At 39.6% G+C, this 24435-nt stretch overlaps 1 protein-coding gene across 1 annotated transcript in view; it reads right to left on the bottom strand.

The window, feature by feature from the left end:
* The window catches only part of XRCC5 (X-ray repair cross complementing 5), an 83963-nt gene that overhangs the window by 52070 nt on the left and 7458 nt on the right, over nt 1-24435 (bottom strand). The window contains exons 5-13 of the mRNA XM_040986482.1: nt 23588-23710; nt 19220-19408; nt 15000-15114; nt 13836-13974; nt 11009-11121; nt 7319-7381; nt 5157-5294; nt 4242-4329; nt 1817-1950 (exon numbers count right to left, since the gene is read on the bottom strand). Of these exons, the coding sequence (XP_040842416.1) occupies nt 1817-1950; nt 4242-4329; nt 5157-5294; nt 7319-7381; nt 11009-11121; nt 13836-13974; nt 15000-15114; nt 19220-19408; nt 23588-23710 (1102 nt within the window). The remainder of the gene's footprint in view (nt 1-1816; nt 1951-4241; nt 4330-5156; nt 5295-7318; nt 7382-11008; nt 11122-13835; nt 13975-14999; nt 15115-19219; nt 19409-23587; nt 23711-24435) is intronic.

Below are 24435 nucleotides of genomic sequence, written 5' to 3'. Positions count from 1 at the left end.
TTTTCTAGAGGGTCCCTGAAAGTAGGGAGGATGTGTACTTTACAGTATTCAATATTACTGCCCAATAAATATTTGTCTTAAAAAGTGAGAATTAAATTTACATTTGCCCTGGTGAAGACACATATTTATATTTGTCATACAGAGAAGCTATGTTCAAAGCTCTCCCCTACAAAAGAAAACAAAGTTGGTAAATAGTACAAATCAAAGGTGTCAGTGCCTGGAGCTTCGAAAGTTAACAATGGCTACATTTATAGCTTCATTTCATTCATTTTTCCAAAAAGCACTTACTAAAGATAAACAGAGCCCCTCAGAGACCAATCAGCCAAGCAGCAGGAGTTTCGCTTGTCTCAGCAAGCTCTTAATGTGCTCTGCCCTCCTTTCTGACTAACGACACAGGTCCTCAGGTCATCACTTCCATTGTCAAAAACACCAAAAACACTGTAACTTGTAATTAATTACACTAAAAATTCGGAAATATTTACTGAGACGGGCCTTACATGCTAAGCTTCGTATTTCTAATTTTAGGAGAAAAGTTTGTTTTCACTATACTTAAAGGAATTATAAGCATCGAAAGGATCAGGCAATTTCCTTGGCGTAGAGGTTCCTAGAACCACAACAGGACCCAAGAAGTGTTCATATTAGTAAAAGAGTTCTGTTGAGATAAGCCAAGGCGCACGTGACCCACAGCCAATGCCTGACAAGCCCAGTGTACCCCCCACCACCAGGGAGGGGGCCTCCTCAGAGGGGAAGAGCTCACCTGAGAAATAGGCTTGGGATAGTTTTCAGTTTTGTGAAGGTTAAACAGGGCTAGAACATTCTTTCCTTTCTTCCTTGGCCTACTCCTCCCTGACTTTGGTATGTATCAGTTCTCTTGTTAATCTCCCCAACTCATCCCAATCCAATCTTAAGTCTTTCTGCCTACTCAAATTCACAAAAACACTTTTTTACATTTTTTTCACATTTTGGTTATTCTTTTACAATGTCATAGTATAATCTCTTTAAGTGACTTCTATACAATCTTTAACTATGATGTTTTTGACACATATGCCACTAGAACACTTCTCCAATAGTGGTTCATATTAATACACAGTTCCTACAAGCTTTCCTACTGCTTTGACATATACAAACAAAAGAAAAGGGACTTGCCTGTGGTGCAGTATGTGAACCTGAGCCTGCAGTGACAGCATCCCATAAGGAACAATTTGAGTCTTGACGCTCAGATGCTCCACTTCTAACACAATGCCATGCTAACGTGCCCAGGAAACAGCAGATAACGGCACATGTACTTGGGGCCCTGTCATCCACATGAGAAACCCAGATAGAGTTCTAACTCCTGGCTTTAGCCTGGCCCAACCTGAGCCATTGCTGCCAGTTAGGGAGTAAACCAGCAGATGGAGGATCTCTCTCTCCCTCTCTCTCTCAGTTTCACCTTCTCTCTGTAACTCTACCTCTCAATTAAATAAATAAATAGCCTTCCCCCCACCAAAAAAAAAAAAAGATAAATAAATAAAGGAAAGAAAAATCTCATTCACATAAAATATAGGTAGTAAGTCCAAAAAGGCAAAAATGACCTGTTTTCTATTTAGTCCTCCTGTAGTTAATTAACCTTCTTCAAAAAAATATTTTCTAAGAGCTCAGAATGATTTTAGTTCTTGAAGTAACAAGAGGAAAAAGTTATTTTTCCATTAAGTAGACAGAACTAATGAGGTTCTCAGAAAACAAAGATGCTTATTTGGAGTTGGCCAGTTACCAAAACTTGCCACTTTGTTGTCTTTCATTTAAAAGAAATAGGATGCTTTCATCCTCCCCCTCTCACCTGAAAATATCTCTGAAATTCAGGATTTGGGATTTTGGTGGTTGGAAACAAGTCTTCAATGGTGTCTTCCTCTTCATCTTTTCTTACTAAGCTCATGGAGTCAATCAAAGCATCAACAGCACTCAGCTGTGCCTCTTCAAGAAAAACAGAAAAGCAGGAAAAAAATTATTTTCTCCACTAAAACAAATACTTTCCACTTACAGATACAACAAAACAGGTAGGTTTTGTACTTTTGGTTCTGCCAAAAAAGGATTCTGTAGTTACAAAAGTACTTAACCTGAATCTCAGCCTTCTTAATTGTGAAAAGAGCTATTTAGTGTAATGGATATGTTAGCTACTTTCCAACTCTGCCATTTGCTGAATTTTTGATGATGGCACATCATCTCAAAAACAGAATTGCTTGTTCAAAAAAAAAATGCCCTACAGTTATATAAAACTCAACTTTTCTATGGAGATCTGCACAAAATATTCAATATTCAATGAGCTATGTTACTAATAAAAATATTACTAACTAGCTAAAAGAGAAAACCATTAAAAAGAAAAAAGAAAACCCCTCAAGTAGTAAAGCAGAGGTTTTCTAAAGATCCAAAAGAGCTTTTACCAGAGCGTAGCACCCTGACAGAAAGACACTGTGGAACCAGGATGAACTGATCCCTTTACAATTTCATCAGTTAGAATCAGCTATTTCCTCTCACAAAGTCCAGTGACATAAATTACACTGCACACACACTCCCTCGATGGGAGCAGAAGCATAACATTCTGTTTCGCATGCCTCTCCTAATATCTAGAAAAAGCAAGGGTTCCTCAATACAAATACAACAGGTCAACAAAGATGACAAGTTCAAAGCAAAGTGCTGCTTGTACACAGGAGCCTTCAGGCTCTTCCAATGCGGCACTGCCTACCACTGCATGAACATGTACTTGGGAAAATGCCAAAGGGTCTTAAGGATCCATTTTTTTATTTCCAATGCAGAAAACATAAACAGAAATATGCACATTAATTCACAGAAAATAAACAACAAGTCAAATGGTACTTAATGTTTTAGATTCCCAATGATTTATGTCTGTAAGAGAGTTTCCCAGCAGAGTTCTGCTTTTCAAATATACAAATTTAAAGTTTGGGATGATGGGCCCGGCGGCGTGGCCTAGCAGCTAAAGTCCTCGCCTTGAATGCGCCGGGATCCCATATGGACACTGGTTCTAATCCTGGCAGCTCCACTTCCCATACAGCTCCCTGCTGTGGCCTGGGAAAGCAGTCAAGGATGGCCCAATGCTTTGGGATCCTGTACCCGTGTGAGAGACCTGGAGGAAGTTCCTGGCTCCTGGCTTCAGATCGGCACAGTACCGGCCATTGTGGTCACTTAGGGAGAGAATCACTGGATGAAAATCTTCCTCTCTATTTCTCCTCCTCTCTGTATATCTGACTTTGAATAAATAAATAAATAAATCTTCGAAAAAATAAAAAATAAAGTTTGGGATGATCAAGAAGTAGAGAGACAATACTGTTATACCATGGCACCATTTACATGTTGGGCTTCAAGCCTTGCTAAACCATGATACAGAGGAACTCATTTCCAGCAGGAAGGTAAGGACACAAATCCTGAGGACCCTCCTGATTCCTGGGCCATCTGACAATCTGTTCTGTCCCATTATAGTCTGCTCCGTCTTCAAAGGGTAAATCAAAGTAATACGGGAGAATTCAGCTTGGGCATTCACCTCAGAGCTTCCTAATCCCATATGGACACAGATAATATATCTCAATGTGTTTAATCATTATCTGTCACTTCTTTTGGTATGTTCTTACGTTCTCCATATTTTGGTCCCTATTATATTTTCTTATAACACTCTTAAATGATGAGCTCTCTGGAAAACAGGACCCGTGTTTGTCAGAATCCCTAGGAATAGAACCGTGACATTTGCAACCAGATGCTTACTAAAGGTCTTTCTCACCAAGCTTGAACTTCTAAAAGCCAGAAACCAGTGGTAATTTTTGTTGTTCAGTTATTCTTACAAACTACAAAAAAAGAGAAAAACTGATCTCCAGTACTGTCAACTTTGGTTCGAAGTGACATCAGGTTTCATGCAGGAAACAATACTGAAGCCAGAGGTCTGACACCATACATCTCATTTCACTTCAGCTGCAGCAAGCCTCCTTTTCCTAAGTTGAGAATGAATGTCCATTACCAATAAGCTGCTCCTGGATACACGCTCCAAGTCAGAAGGAGGAGCTAGATAGTACTGGAGTTTTGGGCAAACCTATCTCTGCTACTGGAAAAGCATCTGACAAACCACTTTCATCATTATACCATGTGTAAGTCCTGAATCCAGCCTGTAACACACTGGCTCCAACAAGTGACTATGTATAGGTGATTTCCCAAGAACACTTGGTAGAGTTATTTGGTGAGCACAACGGAAACAAACTCACCTGTGGGTGTGTACTTGGTATTTTTCAAGGATGAAAACATGTATTGCCGTAAATCTTCCATGAAAGGCAGCTGCACATATACTAAACACTAATGAGAAAGGAGATAAAATCAGAAACAACAAAATCAGTGCAAAAATATCAAAGTGGTCCCAAGTTCTGTGAAAGTAAACCAACAAAAGTACTTCTAAAATCAGGCAACTCAAACACAGTACACTGAAAGGTAAGTGCTTTGATTTTTTTCTTTCCAATGTTGAACAAATGCAGATTGCATAAAGAAGGTTAAAAATAAAAGAAATGCTTTAAAATAAGACCACCAAAAGATCAGTGTAGAATGCATAGCCAATGCAAAATAAAAGGAGTTGTTGACTAGGGGGCTGACCTGAAAGATATTTGCCTTCCCTTTCCAGTTTTGCCAGTCAGTTTTCTGAGATACACGAAACATTAGGGAATTCAGGTTTGTATTTTATATAGGAGAGTCGTAAGTAGACAGATTTTCATGAACATCATGACAAAAGCACAAGCTCAACCTTTGTTCATAGCCCCCTTTACAAAACGTAGGTAATAGCTCTTTCCTCTTTGACTTAACAGCAGTCAAGAAGGATGAGAGCTGAGAGAAGGTCATGGTTAACCTTTTACCATTTGATCCAACCAAAGACTTCTGTCTATATTTTATAATTTATGTTCTTTCATTACAACTCAAAGAGTGATTCACAGATCCGCAGGGTCAACATTACTTTGAAATCTGCAAATCCGCAGAACCTGAGCCTTGTCCCGGACCTAATGACCTGGAATCTGCATTTTGTAAAGATCTCAAAGTCATTCCCCACTCCCAACAGAAAGAGTTGAGAAGCACTGCTTAAAATAAAAGAATTGAAGGGAGAAAAAAGACACACACAATGAAGACCTGTGGGTTACCTCATAGGCATCCTTGATGTAAGGGAATGCCACACCAACTTGAGGATTTGATCTTCTGTCATAAGCATACCGAACTATGGCCACCATGTCCAATTCATCCAGAGCATGGATTAGGGATGAGAGTGCAACCGCTGCAGCCTATTTTAGAAGGTGCGTGTTACCAACACATATCTGTCATCTGAGAATATTCACAACACAGCTTACTTACAATGGTGTCATTCACTTTCTTCATATTTCAAAATTTTTTAAAGATTTATTTATTGGGTCTGGCACGGCAGCCTAGAGGCTAAATTTTTGTTTTGCATCCACCAGGAGCCCATATGGGCTCTGGTTCGTATCCCAGCTGTTCCACTTCTCATCTAGTTCCCTGCTTGTGGCCTGGGAAAACAGTAGGGAATATCCCAAAGCCTTGAGAACCCGCATCAGTGCGGGAGACCCAGAGGAAGCTCCTGACTCCTGGCTTCGGATCAGAGTTCAGCTCTGGCTGTTGAGGCCACTTTGGGAGTTAATCAGTGGGTGGATCTTCCTCTGTATCTCCTTCTCTCTGTAAAATCTGCCTTTCCAATTAAATAAATAAATAAACTACAGAGAGGAGGAGAGAGAAAAAGAAATATCTTCCAGTTGCTACAGGACCAGAATGGCCAGAACTGAACGAAGCAGAGGCCAGGAGCCTGTACGTCCAACTGGGTTTCAGATGTAGGTGATAGGGTCCACATGTTATGGGTCATCTTTTGTCGCTCTCTCCCAGGTACATGAGCAGGGAACTGGATTGCAAATGGAGCAGCCAGGACTTCAAGCAACACTCATACAGATTCTGGTGTTCCAGACCAACGTACAACAAAACCAGCCTCCATTTCAAATGTTTTAAAAAGTGCTCCTTTACCTACTTCAAGACACCTTTGCTGTACACAACTACACAACTGCTTTTGATGTACATTTACTATGCTTCTTTGGGACTTATCAAGTCCGCAGCCTTCCACTTCACTCTTCCTTCTCCTTTGAATTTATATTCTTACCATAATAATAAATTCTCACCGTAGAAAAAGTTCTAGTCTCAGCTTTGCTAAACAAACACGAGTCTCAACATAGCCTTGTGATATGATATTCCGCACTGCATAGCCAGCAGTTTTCATAAACTGATCAAAAATGTTTTTGCATGTGTAAAGGGACATTAAGTGGTAATTTAAACTTCAATAAAAGAAAGAAACGCAAGTAAGTCAGCACTTGCAGTATAAGTAAAACTTGCATGATTCTCAACAGACTTGATTCAGAAGATACTCATGAACTAAGTTCTCAAACCTGAAGATTGACATGTTTACTGGGTTCCAGGGAATCTGTTCAGTAAAGATTAGAAGCCAAGTATTTTCTTCTGCTAATTTTAACTGTTTGATAGAATATGGATACACATCTACCACATCAGCCTTTGTTAAGTGAGAAGAAAAAAAAGAACTATACCTGTAACATCACGATCCACTCCCTAGCCAAAACAAACCAGCCATGTTCAATTTACCAAAAATTTACCAATTTCAAACACAAACACTTCAGGAGCTTGGAATACTCTCTTAAGAATACACTAGATTGCATTCTTTCCACTAAGATCAACATCTCCAAGCAGATAAGCTCTGACAATTAGAAATTATTCACAAAGAAGGTAGGTGGGAGTTTTGGACACAATAGCCATGGGTTGTTAGCCAGGCAGAAACCAGCCTGCAAACAGAGTTCCCAGGGAGAAGGAAAAAGGATGCAAACAGAGAAGGAAGGGTCACATTTCCTCAGTGGTGGAAGTCACAGGGTGAAGTCATCGAGATGAAGCTGCAGCTCTACCACACCAAATATTCAAAGTTTATGAAATCAAAATGCTCGTGGCATCCTTAACTGACCCACGAAATTCCCACACCCAAATGCAGCTGCTCAAACACTTATGTTTTTGATGATTTATCTGGTTGGTCTACAACTACAGGACTATGTCTTTACGTCTCTGGCACATACTAACGAAAATTCATTTGCCATTTCTCCATTTTTAGTTAAAGGTCAATGAATTTTCCCACTGCTGTTGCAAGAATACATGTCATCTTAAACAAAAAATTTCCCCAAGCAACTCACTTTTGTAAGAGGACAATTCAATTCTGTGGCATTGCCTCTAAGAGCCACCACCCACTAACCTCATCATCTTTTGCTGCAAAGACCTTAAGAACTTGGTTTCCCATGAAGAATTTTCTCTGGACCTACAAGAGTAACAGAGGAAAAGAACGGGGTTTAATCCAAAATAAGAAACACACATAAACATAATATTATACATATCCTAAGAAAAATTCTATCGAAAATGCTCTTATTTAAAAATTGGCAGGTACCAGGAACAAACTTATTATCTGAGGTTCAAGTTAATTCAACACAACAAATATCTGACTACCTAGTATGTGTGCAAGATTGCTCTGGGTACTATAAACATAACCGTGAACAGGCTGTACCTTGTCCTTGAGGGACCTAAGACAGATAAACATGAAATTGCCTACAGTACAGTATTACAGTTCAGGATGACTCAGAGCTCCAACAGTGCAAGAGCGCACTGAGGTCGGTCAGCAGGGATCAGGGAAGGTTTCTGCCCATGTGACAACCAAATCAAGGCATGATGAACGAGTAGGAACCAACCAATAGAAAAGTTGCCACAGGTCCCCAGATATTATATAAAAAAATCATTTAGCATAACATAAAAGCATACTACATTTTAGTACACTTAGGGAACTGCATTTGGGGTAATGCAATATCACAGCATGAGAGGAAAGGTGAAAAATTAGACTGCTGATAAAGATCAGGTGATGAAATCTCTCAGGAAAACCACATTAAGCAGTTTGGAGCTCTTCCTAAGAGCAGGGAGGAGGCAGCGATAAAGGACAAAGAGATCAAAGTGAAGAATTAATAAGAGAGGGACAGGATTGGAGAAAGGAAATCCAGCTAAACCAAATATAAGCACTGTGTTTCCTTCTCTCCCTTCTTAAGGTCTATTACTTAAGCTAACGAGTATTCAAAAGGTTAAAATACCAATAACTGATTAAAAAATGAAAACCGAAGAGTTCCTAATTCAAAACCACCCATACCTACCTAGCAAGACCAAGCTCTGTCTAATCTATGTTAACTGGAGACCAGAGATTATTTATAGGAACACGCCATGTGTTGAATCACGTAATGTTTCTCGCACTTCTTTTTGTCCTCCCACCAATAAGGCAGAGAGATTATGAGCACTTCTCACAGTGGCAGCAGCTCAGGAGGACTGAATTTCAGAGGTGTAGGGGTAAGGCCCACATAATTCAAACACTCCTCATCTCCACTTTTATTTCCCATTTAGAAGCCATTACTAGGGGTTAGTGCTATGGTGCAGTGGGTTAAGCCATCCGATAGGGGCAAGAGTTCAAGTCCTGGATGTTCCACATCCCTTGCAGCTTCCTGCTAATGTATCCGGGAAAGCAGCAGAAGACAATCCAAGTGACTAGACCCTGTTATACCTGTGGGAGACCCAGATAGGTTCTTAGCTCCTGCTTTTTGGGGGGCCCAGCCATTATAGTTGCAGTCATTGGGAGTGACCCACCCAGATAAAAAGATCTCTTTCTCTTACTGCTTACTGTCTCTCCCTCTTGCCATATCTCTGCCATTCAAATACAAAATAGCACCCTCCCAGCACCCCAAAGCCACTATTCTAGGAAACAAGGGAATAATCCTATGTAGAGTCTGCCATACTCATACTGATTTTCTTAGGATCTAATAAGCTGCAAATAGTTACTGACTGAACAAAGAAGAGTCCATCATATATTTTCCAAAGGCACTTAAATGACCTTTCCAACACAGCCAGGTGTTTGGGGGCAGTCTTTTCCATCTTGTAGTTAAATGCCAGATAATGAGATATTTGACAACTTGGAAGAAGACAAATTGAAAGACCTCTTAGCCCTCCTCCCAAATCTACTTTATAAAATGAAAAGCTACATATTAATTGAATCTAGAGCCATCAGTTTGTCAATATGCCAGGTTTACAGAATTTGGAATGCTGACATATAATACTGTACACTTGAGGTTAACCATTAGTCTAATAAGAGATACATTTACATAAATTTTTCTAGTCACCATGGATAACACCTTGCTCTTAACATTTTGTGTGCTTTGCTAACACAATATTTACTTAGTCATTTAAATAGATCCTCACTTTCACCCTATCAGAGGTGATGTCAAGTTTTGGGGCCCTGAATTATACCTGACATTGTTTTGAATAGGTCTTATCTGCATATATGTAATCTGGCAGACCCATTTCTCAAGAGGCTAGTTTCCACAAACTGGTTGGAATGAGCTTTCTGTTCCACTGGAAAAACTCAGCCATTATTAATCATCACTTTTAAATGTATAAACCTCCCAAAATGAATGATGTTATTCTTAAGAAAATTTAGTGTTAATTTGTTAGAGAATTGTTAAAAACTCTCAGCTTCCCAGAGATATTTATTTCCAGCATTATGATTTTATTGTTCATTTCTTCAGTGACACATTTAGTCATTCAGTAGCATGTTATTTAACTTCATGATGTTTTTAATTTCTTTTTTCCTTCCTGTTATTGACTTTGTTTTGTGGATTTTCATTTAAGGGGATATATAATAACTTTAATGGAGACTAGCATATCCAGATATGAAGATACAATGCAGTATGCAACTCTACTTCCAGACTAAAGATGGACTTACAATGAAACTGTTTACCTTAACAATAGGATCCTGGACTCTCTGCCATTGTCCATGCCCACAATGATGGACAGATGACTGTTTATGAAGAACTATACTATAGTAATAATATACGGGAACTCAATGGGCGAGAGGGGACTTGTGGAGAGGCTAAGGGAAATCCCAGGGCCTATGGAACTGTATCACAAAATGCTAATAACAATAAAAGAAGTAAAATTTTAAAAAAAGATTTTATAGATTTCAAGTAATTACTGTTTTCAGCTTATGAGTCTTGAACATGTGTAACAGCTTGAGTGTATAATACAGGAATTCTGTCCAATCTCATTGCACTGTTGAGATACTGACACAGGCAGGGACGACACGCCACAGAAATCGAGTCCAAGTCCAGGCACAGGGTAACATACTCATTTTAATTCTTAGTTGAGCTTTTCTAGAAACATTAATCACCCCTTCTATTACAGCTTGGCTAAAATGTACACGAAAAGATATACTTCACTCTTACGATTCATCTCTTTGGCTATTTATCTCAAGAACATTTAATCTAAGATTCTGGGGTCTTTCAACGGCCCTTTGTAGGGCAGATTTCATGGTATATTCTCACAGTTCTCACTGTGTCTATTTTGTATCTCTATTGTATCTCCACACTGGTTTCTAAAAACCATGTAACTTATGGACAAATTTTATATTCTAGAACTCCACACCAAGAAACTTAAGAAAATTGACAGCATAAAGCAGTGAAATTATGGCTTAATGATCACTCAAAACCCAGTCTTATTTTCAAACCTGTAAGACACTTCACTATATATTTTTGCAAAACAACAGCAAAGAACTAGACACCATATCCTTATTGCTATTATGAGCTTTGATGGTCAACACAATTAGTGACTTCCTTCGATTCAGAGTCATACTACATTTTCTAACATTTTGGCATTTTTCTTAAAAAATCAAAGATGATACCACACACTCCCAGACTGTATTCAAAAAACAAACAAAAAATCAAAACTGTATTGTACCAAAGGAAAAAAAAAAAAGAAAACTACATATTGTAAACAAAAATGACCAAGTAAACCACATCATCTCAAGCAACAGCTAGGAGAAAGCTTACGTATTTTGTTCCCAATCGCAGAGTAATTGCTGTACCTGAGAAGATCTACAAAATCCTAGGACAGAGAAGCACTTCCCCTCCGATTTATATTTCATTTGTTCCTCATCCACTTTAGAAAAAGGGATTATATCACTTCCATAGCGGAACCCTAGAGAACAAGAGAAGAGCATCTGTTAAGCATATGAGGCCTGGTACTCCACAAGCAGAAATGAGCTCTATGCGGACATTAACAATACATGCACACCCCTGAGCAAGCCTCCATCTTCTATTCCCTAGAATCAAATTGCTGCCCCTTGTGATCAACGGGGGAAGAGATGCAGCAGACACAGCCATGTATACAATACAGAGACAATTAAAATCTAATTACATTTTTTAAGTAGCAGCTTCTGCAATCTTGTTACCTTAATGACTACCCAGCTTAGAAGAAAGAATATATCCAGAGCAATGTACCAGTTATCCTGGGAAGATAAACCATGACTGACTAAAGCACAAGCATGATTTGCAAACATAATAACACATTTTTTCAGAAACTTGGAGATCCTCAGAGAGAAACTCTAGTAGGAAATTTTCAGAACAAAACGTTCTCAAAAACACACGGTAGAGATATATAAATCCCTACTAGAAAAAACAATCAGAAGTTTTGTTTAGATACATTCAATTGATAAGCTGCATTTTTTTTTCTGCTTTTAAATTTACTTCACTTCCGGCATTTGCGTATATATATTTTTCTTTTAATTACAAAGCATATTTGTATACACCAAGGCTCTGAGCTGCTAAGAAAGCAAAGGAACAAACTCTAAAACCCTGTTTCTTGCTTCTGCTCTATGGAAATACCTGCCCTGTCAGTAACTGGGTGTCTTCTGTGTTTGGGTGAAGGAGCAGCCAGACCTAAGGATTCACCCCTTGGGGACATGAGGGAAGAACACATGTATCTTTAAAAAACAAAGAAGTCAATGAAAAAACTTGGGTTACTGGAGGCAGATTCTGAGAGCCAATGTTTGCTCCTGTTGGCCTGCTGAAGCCTGCATTTATATTTAATTAAAAAGAAACACATTTCTGTTTTGACACACATGTCTCTAAAAAGCCAGAAATGAAAATAAAATTTCCAAAAAAAAAAAAAAATCAGCAGAGAGACATGTTTCACAATGATTATCCAAAGCAAACGCTTTTTCTAACTTTTCTTTGCCAGCTATCTTCTTGCTTAAAAGTATCAGAAATTCTAATTAAAATTATATTGTGTTTTCTAATTAATCCAAGGAACTGCAAATAACTCTTAACTTTTGTACAAGACAAAGAGAACAAATTATAACATGTAACTATATCTACTGCCCATATATGGTTACTAAGAATCCAACACAACAGAGAGTGGAGAGAAAAGGACATGCAAAGGCAACTAAAGCAAAAGGAGCAAAGTCATACTCTGATATTCTTTTCCTCCAGACGCTTTTAATTCTCTTTCCATTGCTCCACTAATACATTTCCTTCTTGCTTACAATAACTTGAGTTGGTTTCTTTATTAACAATCAGAAGAGTTAACCCCTCATCTCTAATCCCTTCTCCTAATCCATCCTACTCCAGGTATCATAAAAATCTTCCTAAAACACAACCCAAAAGATACCTCAACACTATAAGCAATTTCAGGTTGTATAAACTCTTAGCCTGTTATTCAAAACCCTTTACCAGTCCAGTCAGTGCCAACTCTGAATAGCATGAGGGATTACACTCTGAAGTGGCACAAGTCTAGAGTAACATTCTGCTAGTTGTTAGCCGTGTGACCTCAAAGTGCTGCAGCCTTGGTTTTCTCACCTGTTAACACTGAAATACACACGTTGCTTGCTTCATTCAGTGGATGATTAAAAGAGAAAACACAGGCTGCCTACTAAAGAGTACCAAATTGTACAGCCCTAGTATCAATCCAATTGAGCTATTCAGTAAGATTCAGAAAGCACTCTGCTTGTTTGGCTTATGGCACTTCTAATCATGTTGGTCTTAGCACACTAAAGGCAGTACTTAGCATACTAGGAACAAATGACTGGTCAGTGTTGGAGTCATGACTCTAACTCAGGCTTGACTTCAAAATTCATGCTTTATGTGACTGAACTGAAACAATTAGTAGAGTGTGCAGGATATTAACAACATTTGACACATAATTCGTCTTGAGAAAGAACAGTATAAAAACTATTATCACCTCCAAAGTGCCCTCCCCACAATTTACACCTCTTTTTTTAAGGCTTTCTAATCAAAACTGCACTGGGCAATGGATAGCCAGCAATCAATCCATCTAACAACTTTGGTTTCTCTCTAAAATCATTACTTGATATCTTATAATTTTATTTGCTGAATATTTACACAATCTCAGCTACATTCTAAGTGCTCTGGATCTAGCCATCTAGACACACTATTTAAATGGGTATCATATATGAATACAAACTATAGATCCTAATGAAAATAAAGCAGTGCACTCAACAATGTTTCTTATCCCTTAAGGGGGCACGTCTGATAGGACATAAAACCTGAAACTGACACATAGAAGAATAATATGGAAGTCAAAAGTAAAAAAACGTACTGCTTCAGTCACATTAACAAAAACATTCTCCTGGAATGCAAGTTTCAAACCTCCAAGCTAAGTGTTGAGTCCTGTCACTGGAGGCACATAAAACTCAAGAGGCACGCTACCCGAGTGCACCCCTGGGAAACATCCTGCCTCGGGCCCAACAATCAAGCTAGAGAACAAGTGTCTCATTATTCCCTCAGACACTTACTTCTCCATAACTCAGAGAACACTCTCAGCATAAAGGAAAACACAGCTCCTAGCCTGCCCCATCGCCTCCAGCAGCCACAGGGAAGCTCCCACCGCCATACCTTGAAGAGTGTCCTCTTTCGCTACTTCAGTCTCATCATCATCATTCAGGCAATAAACTGTTTCTTTCTGTATATCTTCCTTTTTTAGGGTTCTTGCATCCACAACTATCCAAGTCTTTTTTACTTTCTCTGGTACAATCTTATATCCAAAAGATAAATAAAGGAAAACTAGGATTCAGAATGATGGAAGATTAAAGCCTTAATAATACTCTCCCTGGTTCATAAAGGAAAACTCAGGACAATACTCTGGTTATACTGTTTAGTTTGCTAGCATGAAAATTTCAGTTTATTTTATGACACCATATAGTGGATAATTCTCATTATATTCATAATTCCCCCAGAGCAAGCAAAAGATAAATACTAGCTTGTACAAACATAAACAGATTCTATACAATACCTTTACACTGTCGAGTAAAAGAAGAATGTCCATTTTATCAGTTTTCCAACAAAAAAGAGTGAACAATCTATCAGTCATCAGAAATCAGCAAATAACTATTTAAGGACCACTTGAGAACATATCTTAATTTTGTATACTTATTTTGCACATTGAAAGTGTTCATTTATATTTAATAAACATGTCATATATATTTATATGAGTATTTAAACATGTAACGCACATGCATACTTATACATTTCAAAGAAAGTAAGAAGGTTAAAGACAACTCAGACTGGAATTCCATCAAATAATCACCTTTAAGGGTGTGTTATTATGTACAAATGTACCTATGTCACACCAAAGGCAAATTCACAGTAACAATTTAATATTTTTCAGTATTACATAGCTGCTGTTACTATCAGATATGAATTAGGTGTGGCTAAACAAAACTGAACTTTGGTGAATTTAGATTTCTGCTACCATTCTACAACGATAACACTGCATTTTCTTTCTTTAAAAAAAAAAGAAGTCTGAGTGCATGATTAATAATCAATTAACAATGGAAGGAAAGATGAGGAAATCAAATTCTATTTCAGAAAATTGTGAAAACTTTCCTATGATGTCTTAGACATATAAAGCTAAACAGAGATTAAATGAGCAGGGAAAACAGCTAGAGATGTAATAATTATGGTTCTGACTAATCCACACAAGAACGGTCATTCTTTACGTAAGCATATTTATCTTCCTGGTAACATTTCTCTAAAAAATAGCATCTGGCGATCACTTACCGATTTATAGGCCACAATTTTTATAGACAAATTGGAGCCAATGGTCAGTTGACAGGGCCAAGCCATGGACCGCTTCTCAATTTTCTTAAAAACACACAGCTGTCTCAGACTCTCACTTAACAAAGAATAAAAAAATCAACAATTTCCAAATGTTAACTTTGCTAGATTATGCAGTTAGTTTTCTGTATAAGAAGTGAACTGTTGTTGATCAGACAGGGAGGAATAGCAGGGGATGGCAGGAAAATGACAGTGACAACTTGGGAGAGAGCCAACACGCAAGTGAACTGGCTTAGGAGGAAGCAGAAGTTGAATTACTTTGCTGACAGGTGAAAATGAACATCTATATCCTTCCCTCTTCAATCTATTCCTTCAACTCTGCAGAACAAGAAGACCTCTGAGACTGTGAAAGCAGTACATCCCCAGGGAACTCTGTATAAAGGGCTCACCAACTCCACGGAAACCTGGGTATCAAAGGCGGGCCACATCTTGGAACACCACTGCTCACAATCTATAATTCGCTCAACAATTCCAATTCTCTTAGAGATTGCTAAATGAAGACTACACAGGGAATAAAGGAACTTAATTGTCAACATTTAATCCTAAGGTTTAAGGATAACTCTAGGTTTCTTACTGGCAGGAACAGCTAGGATAGGAAAATGGCACAATATATAGTGCTATTTCATTTGGAAAAAGTAAAGATTAATTCTATTTTCAATTGGGCCCTAATGAAACACAGGGAATGGAGATAGGTGGAATTTGTGGTATTCACCAAAATAAAGAACAAAGGAATTAATGGCCAAACACACTCAAATTACTCAGTGAAGCCATTCTGATTACCTCAATGCAAAACAAAACAAAATAAAACAAAACAAAACAACAGATTCCACTAAAGGGGTAAAGAAGATTATCTTACATTATTTTCAAAGTTACAGACAGAAGTCTTGAGAGACTCCAAGTTTCAAAAATAATTTACGAAGCACAACAACCTAAACAACCTAAACAATCTGGTTTAGGTTTTCTTCCAAAGCTTACGATTCATCTAAAACGATAGTACCTCTCATTCTTGAGTTTGTTTGGGACTGAAGAAATACGAGCCAAGTGTATCCTGTTTCAGAGGACATTTCAACTCTAAGTTACATCTAAGACCACTGTGCGGTTTGGATTTGGTCCCAGGGAAATTGCTAAAAGATCAGCATTAAAATATGAGAACTAAGAACAGGTCATTTGTCCACCTGTAGAGCTGACTACTCCCCAAGTAGAAGTCAGTTTTTCTTCCTAAGACCTACCATACACAGAGTAGAATCCACCGCGTTTAGTTTGCTACAACAGTAGAAATGTTCTGTTTCTAACCGCGCCTATTCAAAAGGCTGTTAAGAACTAGAAACATGGCTACTTTGACAGAGGGACTGAGCTTGTAACTTATATAACTTTAATTCCCTTAAATAGCCCATATGACTAACAAGTACTATACGGGATGATGAAGTTCTATTCCGCATCTCCCTGGCAGGCCTCATTATTAAAGTAGCTTCCAATTGGTAGTATAATGAACAATCAGTACTAAACCTACTTATTGCAACATATGGTGAAAAAAAAAAAACACACTTAGCCATTTGTATAGTCCCATGATTTTTCTTAGGGATAGTCATGGTTAATATGATTAATTTAAGACACGAAGAGAAGAAAAAACTCAGGAACACATATGTGCACATATTGTGACCAGAAAACCAATTACATTGTGAAACTGCACTGTCAGCAGTCCAGTGATTCCTCCAGCAATCACCTGGGGAATTACAGCTCATTTGTACAGATTTCCCTACCTGTAATCCTTCCAGGGTAACTGCTTAGAAAATGAAGGTGTGCCATTTGTCACTTACAGTTTAACACATCAGAAATACTTAAAGATTATGATTTAGAAGAAAAATTAGAACAAATATACACTATAGCTACTAAAAAAAGATTCTATTGGTTAAGTTTTTATTTCAACCATATACATAAACAACATTATTTTGTATACTGAGTACTCACAAGAATATTTGTGGAATGAATCAAATGACAAACTAGAATTAATTCATAAACATCATGCAGTATAATTGTTGAGGGTTGAACCTATACAAGCCATACCGCCTGGCAAAGGTAGTCCATTGCTTGCCTTACCAAATCAGGGCTCCCAAACACATAACTATTCTATGCGCCATCAATCCGTCTTAGGTTCTTATAGTCTCTAATTAAAAGGCTAAAAAGCAGTTTACTGTTACATGATAGAGAAATGTTACATGAAAGAGAAAGGCTTCCATTCTCCTTAGATCATGTTGTTTTTACTAATACCCATATTAAATAAATAAGGTATAAGTTCTTTATATTTAGTGAATTCTATTTTTGGTTTGTTTTCCTAAATAAACTATATTATGATCAACATATATTTTTAAGAAAGATTAATATATGGCCTATCTTATGGGCCTGGCGCAACAGCCTAGCAGTTAAAGTCCTTGCTGTGAACATGCCAGGATCCCATATGCGTGCTGGTTCTAATCCCAGCAGTCTCACTTCCCATTCAGCTCCCTGCTTGTGGCCTGGGAAAGCATTCAAGGATGGCCCAAAGCCTTAAGAGTTGGGGTGGTGATAGCTTGAACTACGTGGGATCACACGGAAGCAACCAACACTCACGAGTACTGGGGCCAAGAAAAGGCTGGGCAGGTCCAGACGGCAGCACCCATATGTGCATCCTAAAACAGGGTGTAGGGTGTGCCCGCCACAATATTCACCAGCGCAAAGGCCAAGATGGAGGGGCAGACTGTGCTGGACAAGGGCCTAGCACCTACTGGCATGTGTGAGATCTGGGTCTGAGATTAGGCTGAGTGGGGGAACTTGGGAAACTCCCCTATGGGTTTATAGCTTCCACTGCTGAGCACAAGGTTAGACCTGGGGGTTGGGCAAGCTGGGCAAAGTAGCTTCATCTTTTGGTAAGAGTGTGGGTTCGTTTTGGAAGGGAAAGACTGGGAAGAACTGAGCAAGCCTTACCTCACTGGCAAGTGCAGAAACCAGGCTGGAGCACAGATCATGCTTGGTTAGGTTGTCACACCTGCCAGTATGCATGAGACAAGGATGGGAGCAGACTAAGTAGAGCCAGGTACCAGTGCCCACCAATGAGTCAGGCCTGGGGGGAGGCTAGGGCAGGCCAGGCTGCAGCATCCAAAGGCAAAGGCCAAGACAGGTGAGGGACTAGACCAAGCTGGGTCAGAGCAACCACTGGCATGAGTAAGATCTGGGGCAGGGATCAGGTCTGGTTGGGGAGCTAAGGGGACGCCCTGGGTGCATTGTGGTTCCTACTGGGTGAATGAGAGGGCCAGAGTGGGGGCTACTATCTAGTCTGGACATGGCTGCAGTGTCCCTTGGCAATGGGTGTGGAGTGGGTATAGGGTGCACCACACTGGGCTATACTGCAGTACCCACTGGCACTTGTGAGAACCAGGGTGGGTATAGGGCAGGCTAGGCTAGTTCTCTACTCCTGTGAGCTATGTGTGAGCTGTGTCTGAGTGTGGGCCAATCTTGATTGGGCTATAACACCCAACAGTAAAAACAGAATGGGTAAGGGCCGGTCAGGAAAGGCCACTATTCCTGCTAGGACAGGAGGTGGACTAAGTAGGGCTGGCCCATGGACTCACTGATGGGTGTGAGATCTCATACTGGGAGGGGTTCTGATGGAGGAGCTTGGGTAATTCCTCTGTTTGGACACAGTCCCTTGCAAGTGAGTGCAAGAACCACGACACGGAGCAGCCCAGACCAAGCCAGGTTATGGTACCCACCAACATACAAACAAACAAATTAAAAAAAAAAAAAAACCAGAATGGTGGTCTCATCCACTTTCCTGCAGCCCTTGACCCTCTGCACCCTAATCAACTATGTGAAAATCATCACAAACAAAAATGAAAAATAAAAGACATCTACTAGTTCACCTTACATTGATGTGTGGTGTCTCTTGTGCTATCTAATATTCCCAATCTTCACTGCATAAATCCTGGAAATAAATCTGAAATGTTAACCAGCCAAAAAGGCTGATAATTGTTAAGGACACTAATCTTAAAATAAAACAGAATACTTATTAAAGAATGACTGCCAATTCAAGCGCAGACCCCCAAAAAGAGAAGCTCCCAGATCTCTCTAATCAAAAAAACATTGACATGACTACAAACCAAAGTTGCCCCATTGTTTTCCCCTCTTACCTGAAGGAATAAATTTCATCCAGTCCATCTTCACCTTCTAGAGATACCATCATCATTTTCACCATCTGAATGCCTTCCTTTTGCTGCTCAGTAATTCCTTTTGGAGGAAAATAGGGTCCATGACGGTCCAAGGGTAAGCCATCTCCTCTGTCTTCAGTTCCAACTTCCTTGCCAACTGGAAAAGGCAAACTACCAGGAAAAGACCGCAGCAGTTGAGAAACCAGGAAATAAATGAGGTTCCAATATTGTAAATGTCACTAACTAGCTATGAAAAAATGGATATGTTGGCAAAACTCACCTGGCTAAAATTCTCATCTGCAAATGACACAGTGTTTACTTAAGTCAATATTCTTTCAGTTTCCTGTGATGGAAATCTCTGATTTAGTAAAAAGAAGGTGGAGGGAACTTATTGTCTTATATAATCCAACAGTAAAAAAGGGAGGGTTGTACACAGTCTTGTCATTACCAGACCCAAGGTTGCAAATGTTACAAAGCTTATCTGATTCTCACTCTGTCTCCATATTCACCTTCATTGTCCTTTATGCTGGCTTCATTCTCTCAGCCTGCCCACCTTTATCTTGCCTCTGAACATATTCAATGCCTGCCTCAGTCTAAATGCATACTCCACAATCCCTCTGTTGAAATTTGGGAAAAACTGCCCACTTCGGGGTTAGGAGAGACCTTTGGTAAGCGATGCAGTCATGAGAGCAGACCCCCTAATAAATGGTTAGTTTATGTCTGTGACATTGAAGTGAGCCTTTTCTTTTTCTTTTGTATCATGTAAAGACAGTCTTCATCCTTCTCACCATGTGGGAATGCAACAAGGTGCCACCTTGAACATAGGCCAGGGGGTGGTCTGCCAGAACTGCGATCTTGGACTTTACAGTCCACAGATGTGATTAATACATTACCACGTTTATAATCTGCACAATGAAACAAGCTTTTCATTGGGTGTTTTGTTATAGCAGCGGGATCGGACAAAAGTAAGCTCATTGCCCAACTCTTCTACCTGGGAGAGATTCAAAATCAAAACAGGAATCATACAGAAGATCCCAGGCTTTGTTTAGACCAGGAATTGAGTGCAGGAAAGATCACTTCCTAGAAAAAGCCAATGAGATATTCCAAGCAGAAGGAAAAAAGGAAAGCCCACTGATGATTGCTCAAGGTTATTATACAGATTATATCAGAGACCATGCATAACATTTCAAATGCAAAGAAGTAAAACCCCCATTTTCCTTGTGCTTTACTCCAGCTTTTTGATTGCAATGAGAATAAAACCAGACTGGGGTTATGCATCATGGGAAAATTCAATCAGCAACGCAAACCAAAAACTCTACATTTTATAACATGCTATATGGAACGTTACAAAAAAGCACTCAAATAAACAACCTCATTTCACACTGCAGGTATTGTTTGGGTGGAAGATTTCCATATCTATCATACAAAAAGAAAGTGAAACTACAGAGATGAAGTAAGTTGGTTAAAGCTGCACAGCCAGTAACTAAGAAAAGCTCCTCTACCTAACCAAAAGGCAACGTCACTTCCTGCCGCCCCCTCCCCCCCCCCCGCCCCCAAAAGCTCGATTTTAAATGCAGTCATCTTTTCAGTTCACACAAATTGCGTGGTGGTCATCACTAAGTGGAAGATTGTTTTTTAATTTGATTTTCTATTTTTCTTTACTATAATGAAAAGGGGGTTTCTGTTCACATTTTTCTATGAATACTGTGACAAATGTGCATGTCCTCAATTACCTCAGATTAAAGGCTTTCAGGGAGCAGGTTTGCATGAAATTATTGCTATTTCCATAACATCTACCACAAAGGAACAAAGGACATAAAGTCAAAGTGTCAGGAAGTTTATCCTAGGATGTAGCTACAATACAAGGCAGCTATCTTGTATTAGACCAGAAACAACCTTTCTCAGGAGTCAGTCAGCAGAAAAAACTGAACACTACATCCCAGGAACAAACCTGCTCAGGACACAGTGCTTCTCCAGTTGCTGGAACTTGTTCAGCCCAAAAGCAATCATGCAAAAAATCCACCAAGCACTGAAAGCATGAACTTGACCACACCTGGCCCTGCACCAGCTCATACAAGAGTCTAGGTTGAGCTCACACCAGGTGAGCTTTCTTGGGGGACTCCCCAAGTGGATCATTGGACTCAAACCTCAGCCACAGGAAAAATCACAAGATATGTGGTCTGACCTTGGAGTGCACATATCAGGGCTGGCTTCCTCAGTTGCTGATGCCCATGCAGTATGCAGCATGCCCAGATGCACATGGGGGAGAAAAAGTTCAGCGCATCTGGAGCAGTAGAAGATGTCAAATGCCTCATCAGAGATTGGAAAGTAGAACAGGTTGGACCACTCTCCCAGCCAAGCTTTGCAGCAAGTGTCTGAGTCTGTGGATGCACTAAGGTGGACTTGGTCAGCCAACAGACATTGTAAAAAATCTTTCTTCAACCCTAGTGCAACAAAGCTGACAATGCCTCGTATCTATTAAAACTACTCAAGTAACACCCTCAAAACATTTCTCACCACATCAGGGCCTCTAAATTGTGAGCAAATAATAATCTCCCACCACTGGGTGCCAATGCAGTTTGACAGCCAGGAATGGACCCTACCCCTTCACCTTCTGTGGATAAAGGAGAAAAACAAAACAAAACAAAAACTCTGAAACATCTGTGCCACCTACCTTCCTCTACACCTTGATCTTCCCTACCCAAATGCAGGCCCACATGGGCGCTTAATCCTCTAAACTATGTAAACAAGATTAAAAACAAAACGAAATAGAATATTTTTAAAAGCTATAAACTTGAATTTATATGCTGGAGGCTTATGCCATAAGGGAAGGCATTATTAGTGAAGAAAAAAATGCAACCACATAGCAAGGAAGTAGAGCTTGTGCACACATTATATTGCTGATACCAAAAGAAAAAGTCATTTCAGATGACACTGGTAGAAGTGAGCACGCTTCAACCGTGCAGAGGCATCCTGAGCTCCTGCACAGGGAAGGCAAGCGGAGCTGGGGTTCTCAAGCTCTGATGAAGCCTCAACCTAGTAAGAAGTGTCACTTAAAAAGCACTTAATTTCTTTCAAGTACCGTCTTCGCAAGTATCAGTTTGATGGCTTATTCTGAGCTATTTTCTGTGCTCCTCCAGAGAAGATGTCCCTCAGAAGTGTTAAGCAGGACATCCGTGCCGGAGAGGGTCTTCCTTCCCCATGCATCTGAAGAAGCCACATGTTCATCACTCTCAGTCAGAGGCTTCTGGGTACAGCCCTCAATTTGAAAAATGAGTGTCCTCAGAAGATTAATAATTCAACATCCTATCCCAACATTCAGCTTTCACTAAAAATAGTATAAGAGCAAGCTGGTTTTGAGTACAGCAGGAAGGCTTCATGTAGTGCAAAGGATCTTTGTGTTAAGGATGTAAGACATAGAAAGTACATCCTGCGGGAGAAATCCAAGCCATCCTGCAGGAGGGACTACCCCCACTAACAAACTGTGAAACACAGCTTTCCCTTTTTTTGTGTATACCCCGCCTCCAAATACCAATAGAAAATTGCATTTGGTATGTGCCTTTGCTTTATTTAGTTCTGGAAAGGAGTTAAACATAAAAATTTATGCCGTGGGGCTGGTGCTGTGGTACAACATGTCAAACTGACACCTACAATGCTGGCATTCAATAGAAACACTGGTTCAAGTCCTGGCTTCCCCACTTTCAGTCCAGTTCTCTGCTAATATAAGCCAGGGAAGCAAAGGAAAAAGGCCTTAGTGTCTGGGTCCCTGCTGCCCAGATGTAAGGTCAGGAAGAGTGTTCCAGACCCCTAGCTCTATCTTGTCCCAGTCTTGGCCATTGTGGCCATTTGCAGAATGAATCAAAGCTTGGAAGACCTCTCTCTCTCTCTCTCTAACTCTGCCTTTATATAAGTAAATCTTTTCCTAAAATTCTGTCTTTAAAATGATTGCCAGGTTGGCATTACTGCCTACTGAAAACATCTACTATTTGTAGGACGCAATTTCTACAGCCTTTAAGAGAACTGTTAATTAAGTAATTGGGTACGTATGGAGGAGATACACTAAACATTCTCCATGATCTGTCCACTTCCTCAAGTTTTTGAGTCTAAAACAGTGAACAACTGATCTGCTACCGAGCTCAGTTCTTTCCTATCACTATGACTTCATTTCTTTATCTGCAAATCTCAGAACAGTTCCTGCAACAGAGAGAGGAATCATTATGTCATCCGATAGATTCTATTTCAGAGCAAAAAGAGAAGATTCCTGGGAATCAGGCACTCTATAAAGGGGTGCCACCCAATGCTCGAGGCCATCATAGGATTTGCCCACATTCATTATTCTTAGGATCTTACAAGAATTGCAGGGAGATGCCAGACTTCTTCAAGTTATGGATGATAATATCCAGCTGATCCTTGCTGAATGGACTGCTGAGGTCAGTGAAGACTTCAATATGCCTCTTCTCAAACTTCTTTCCTCTAAAAGAGAAAGTTATCACATTAAGAAATCATTCTCTTACATTATCTCCAACAAATCCAAATATACATAGCCACTGAGCAGGGAAGGGCCAAGAAATGATTTAGACATTGCTGATACAGCTGACTGTTTTGGACATCTACACACTGTTGATGCTTAGGTAAGATCCTAGGAAATACATAATCAGCCCTGGTATACCTCATACTGCGACCAGACTGGGAAAGAGCTCTGAGCACCAGGAAAACCATGTTCCCTAACTCTTAACTCTTAGTGTAAAGATAAGGTCACTTTGATTTCGAAAGATCCATTCTTGGATCCCAGCCTCCAGAAGGGAAGGACACAAACAGAATACTCTCCTAATATCCCACAACTACAGTCATGCATAGATTCTCTTTCCAAATAGCCTGTTTTGATTCTACACACAAGCTAAGAGCAAAATTATGTGGAAGAAACATCTGGAATCTCAGTGCAAATGCTCCTCCTAACAAGTGAGGGAAGACATGCACGTGTGCGTACATGTATGTGCACGTGTGTGCATGTGTGTGCATGTGTGTGCATGTTAAGTGTGCATTTGCTCAAAGACACACATTTTCAAGGCATACTAATTCAATAATTTATTAGGAAATTGGCCTAAGCTATTATTCTCTCAGTTACACATGGATTATATCACTTATTATTTTTTTTAAATTTCTGATAAATTTTAAGTGAAATAAGAAAAAAATAAACT

Source organism: Ochotona curzoniae, unplaced genomic scaffold, assembly GCF_017591425.1.
Source record: "Ochotona curzoniae isolate NIBS_2020 unplaced genomic scaffold, NIBS_Ocur_1.0 contig_4514, whole genome shotgun sequence".
In the NCBI taxonomy this organism is placed as follows: domain Eukaryota; kingdom Metazoa; phylum Chordata; class Mammalia; order Lagomorpha; family Ochotonidae; genus Ochotona; species Ochotona curzoniae.
The sequence above is the reverse complement of the archived record's forward strand: the minus strand, read 5'-3'. Positions and strand labels throughout refer to the sequence as shown.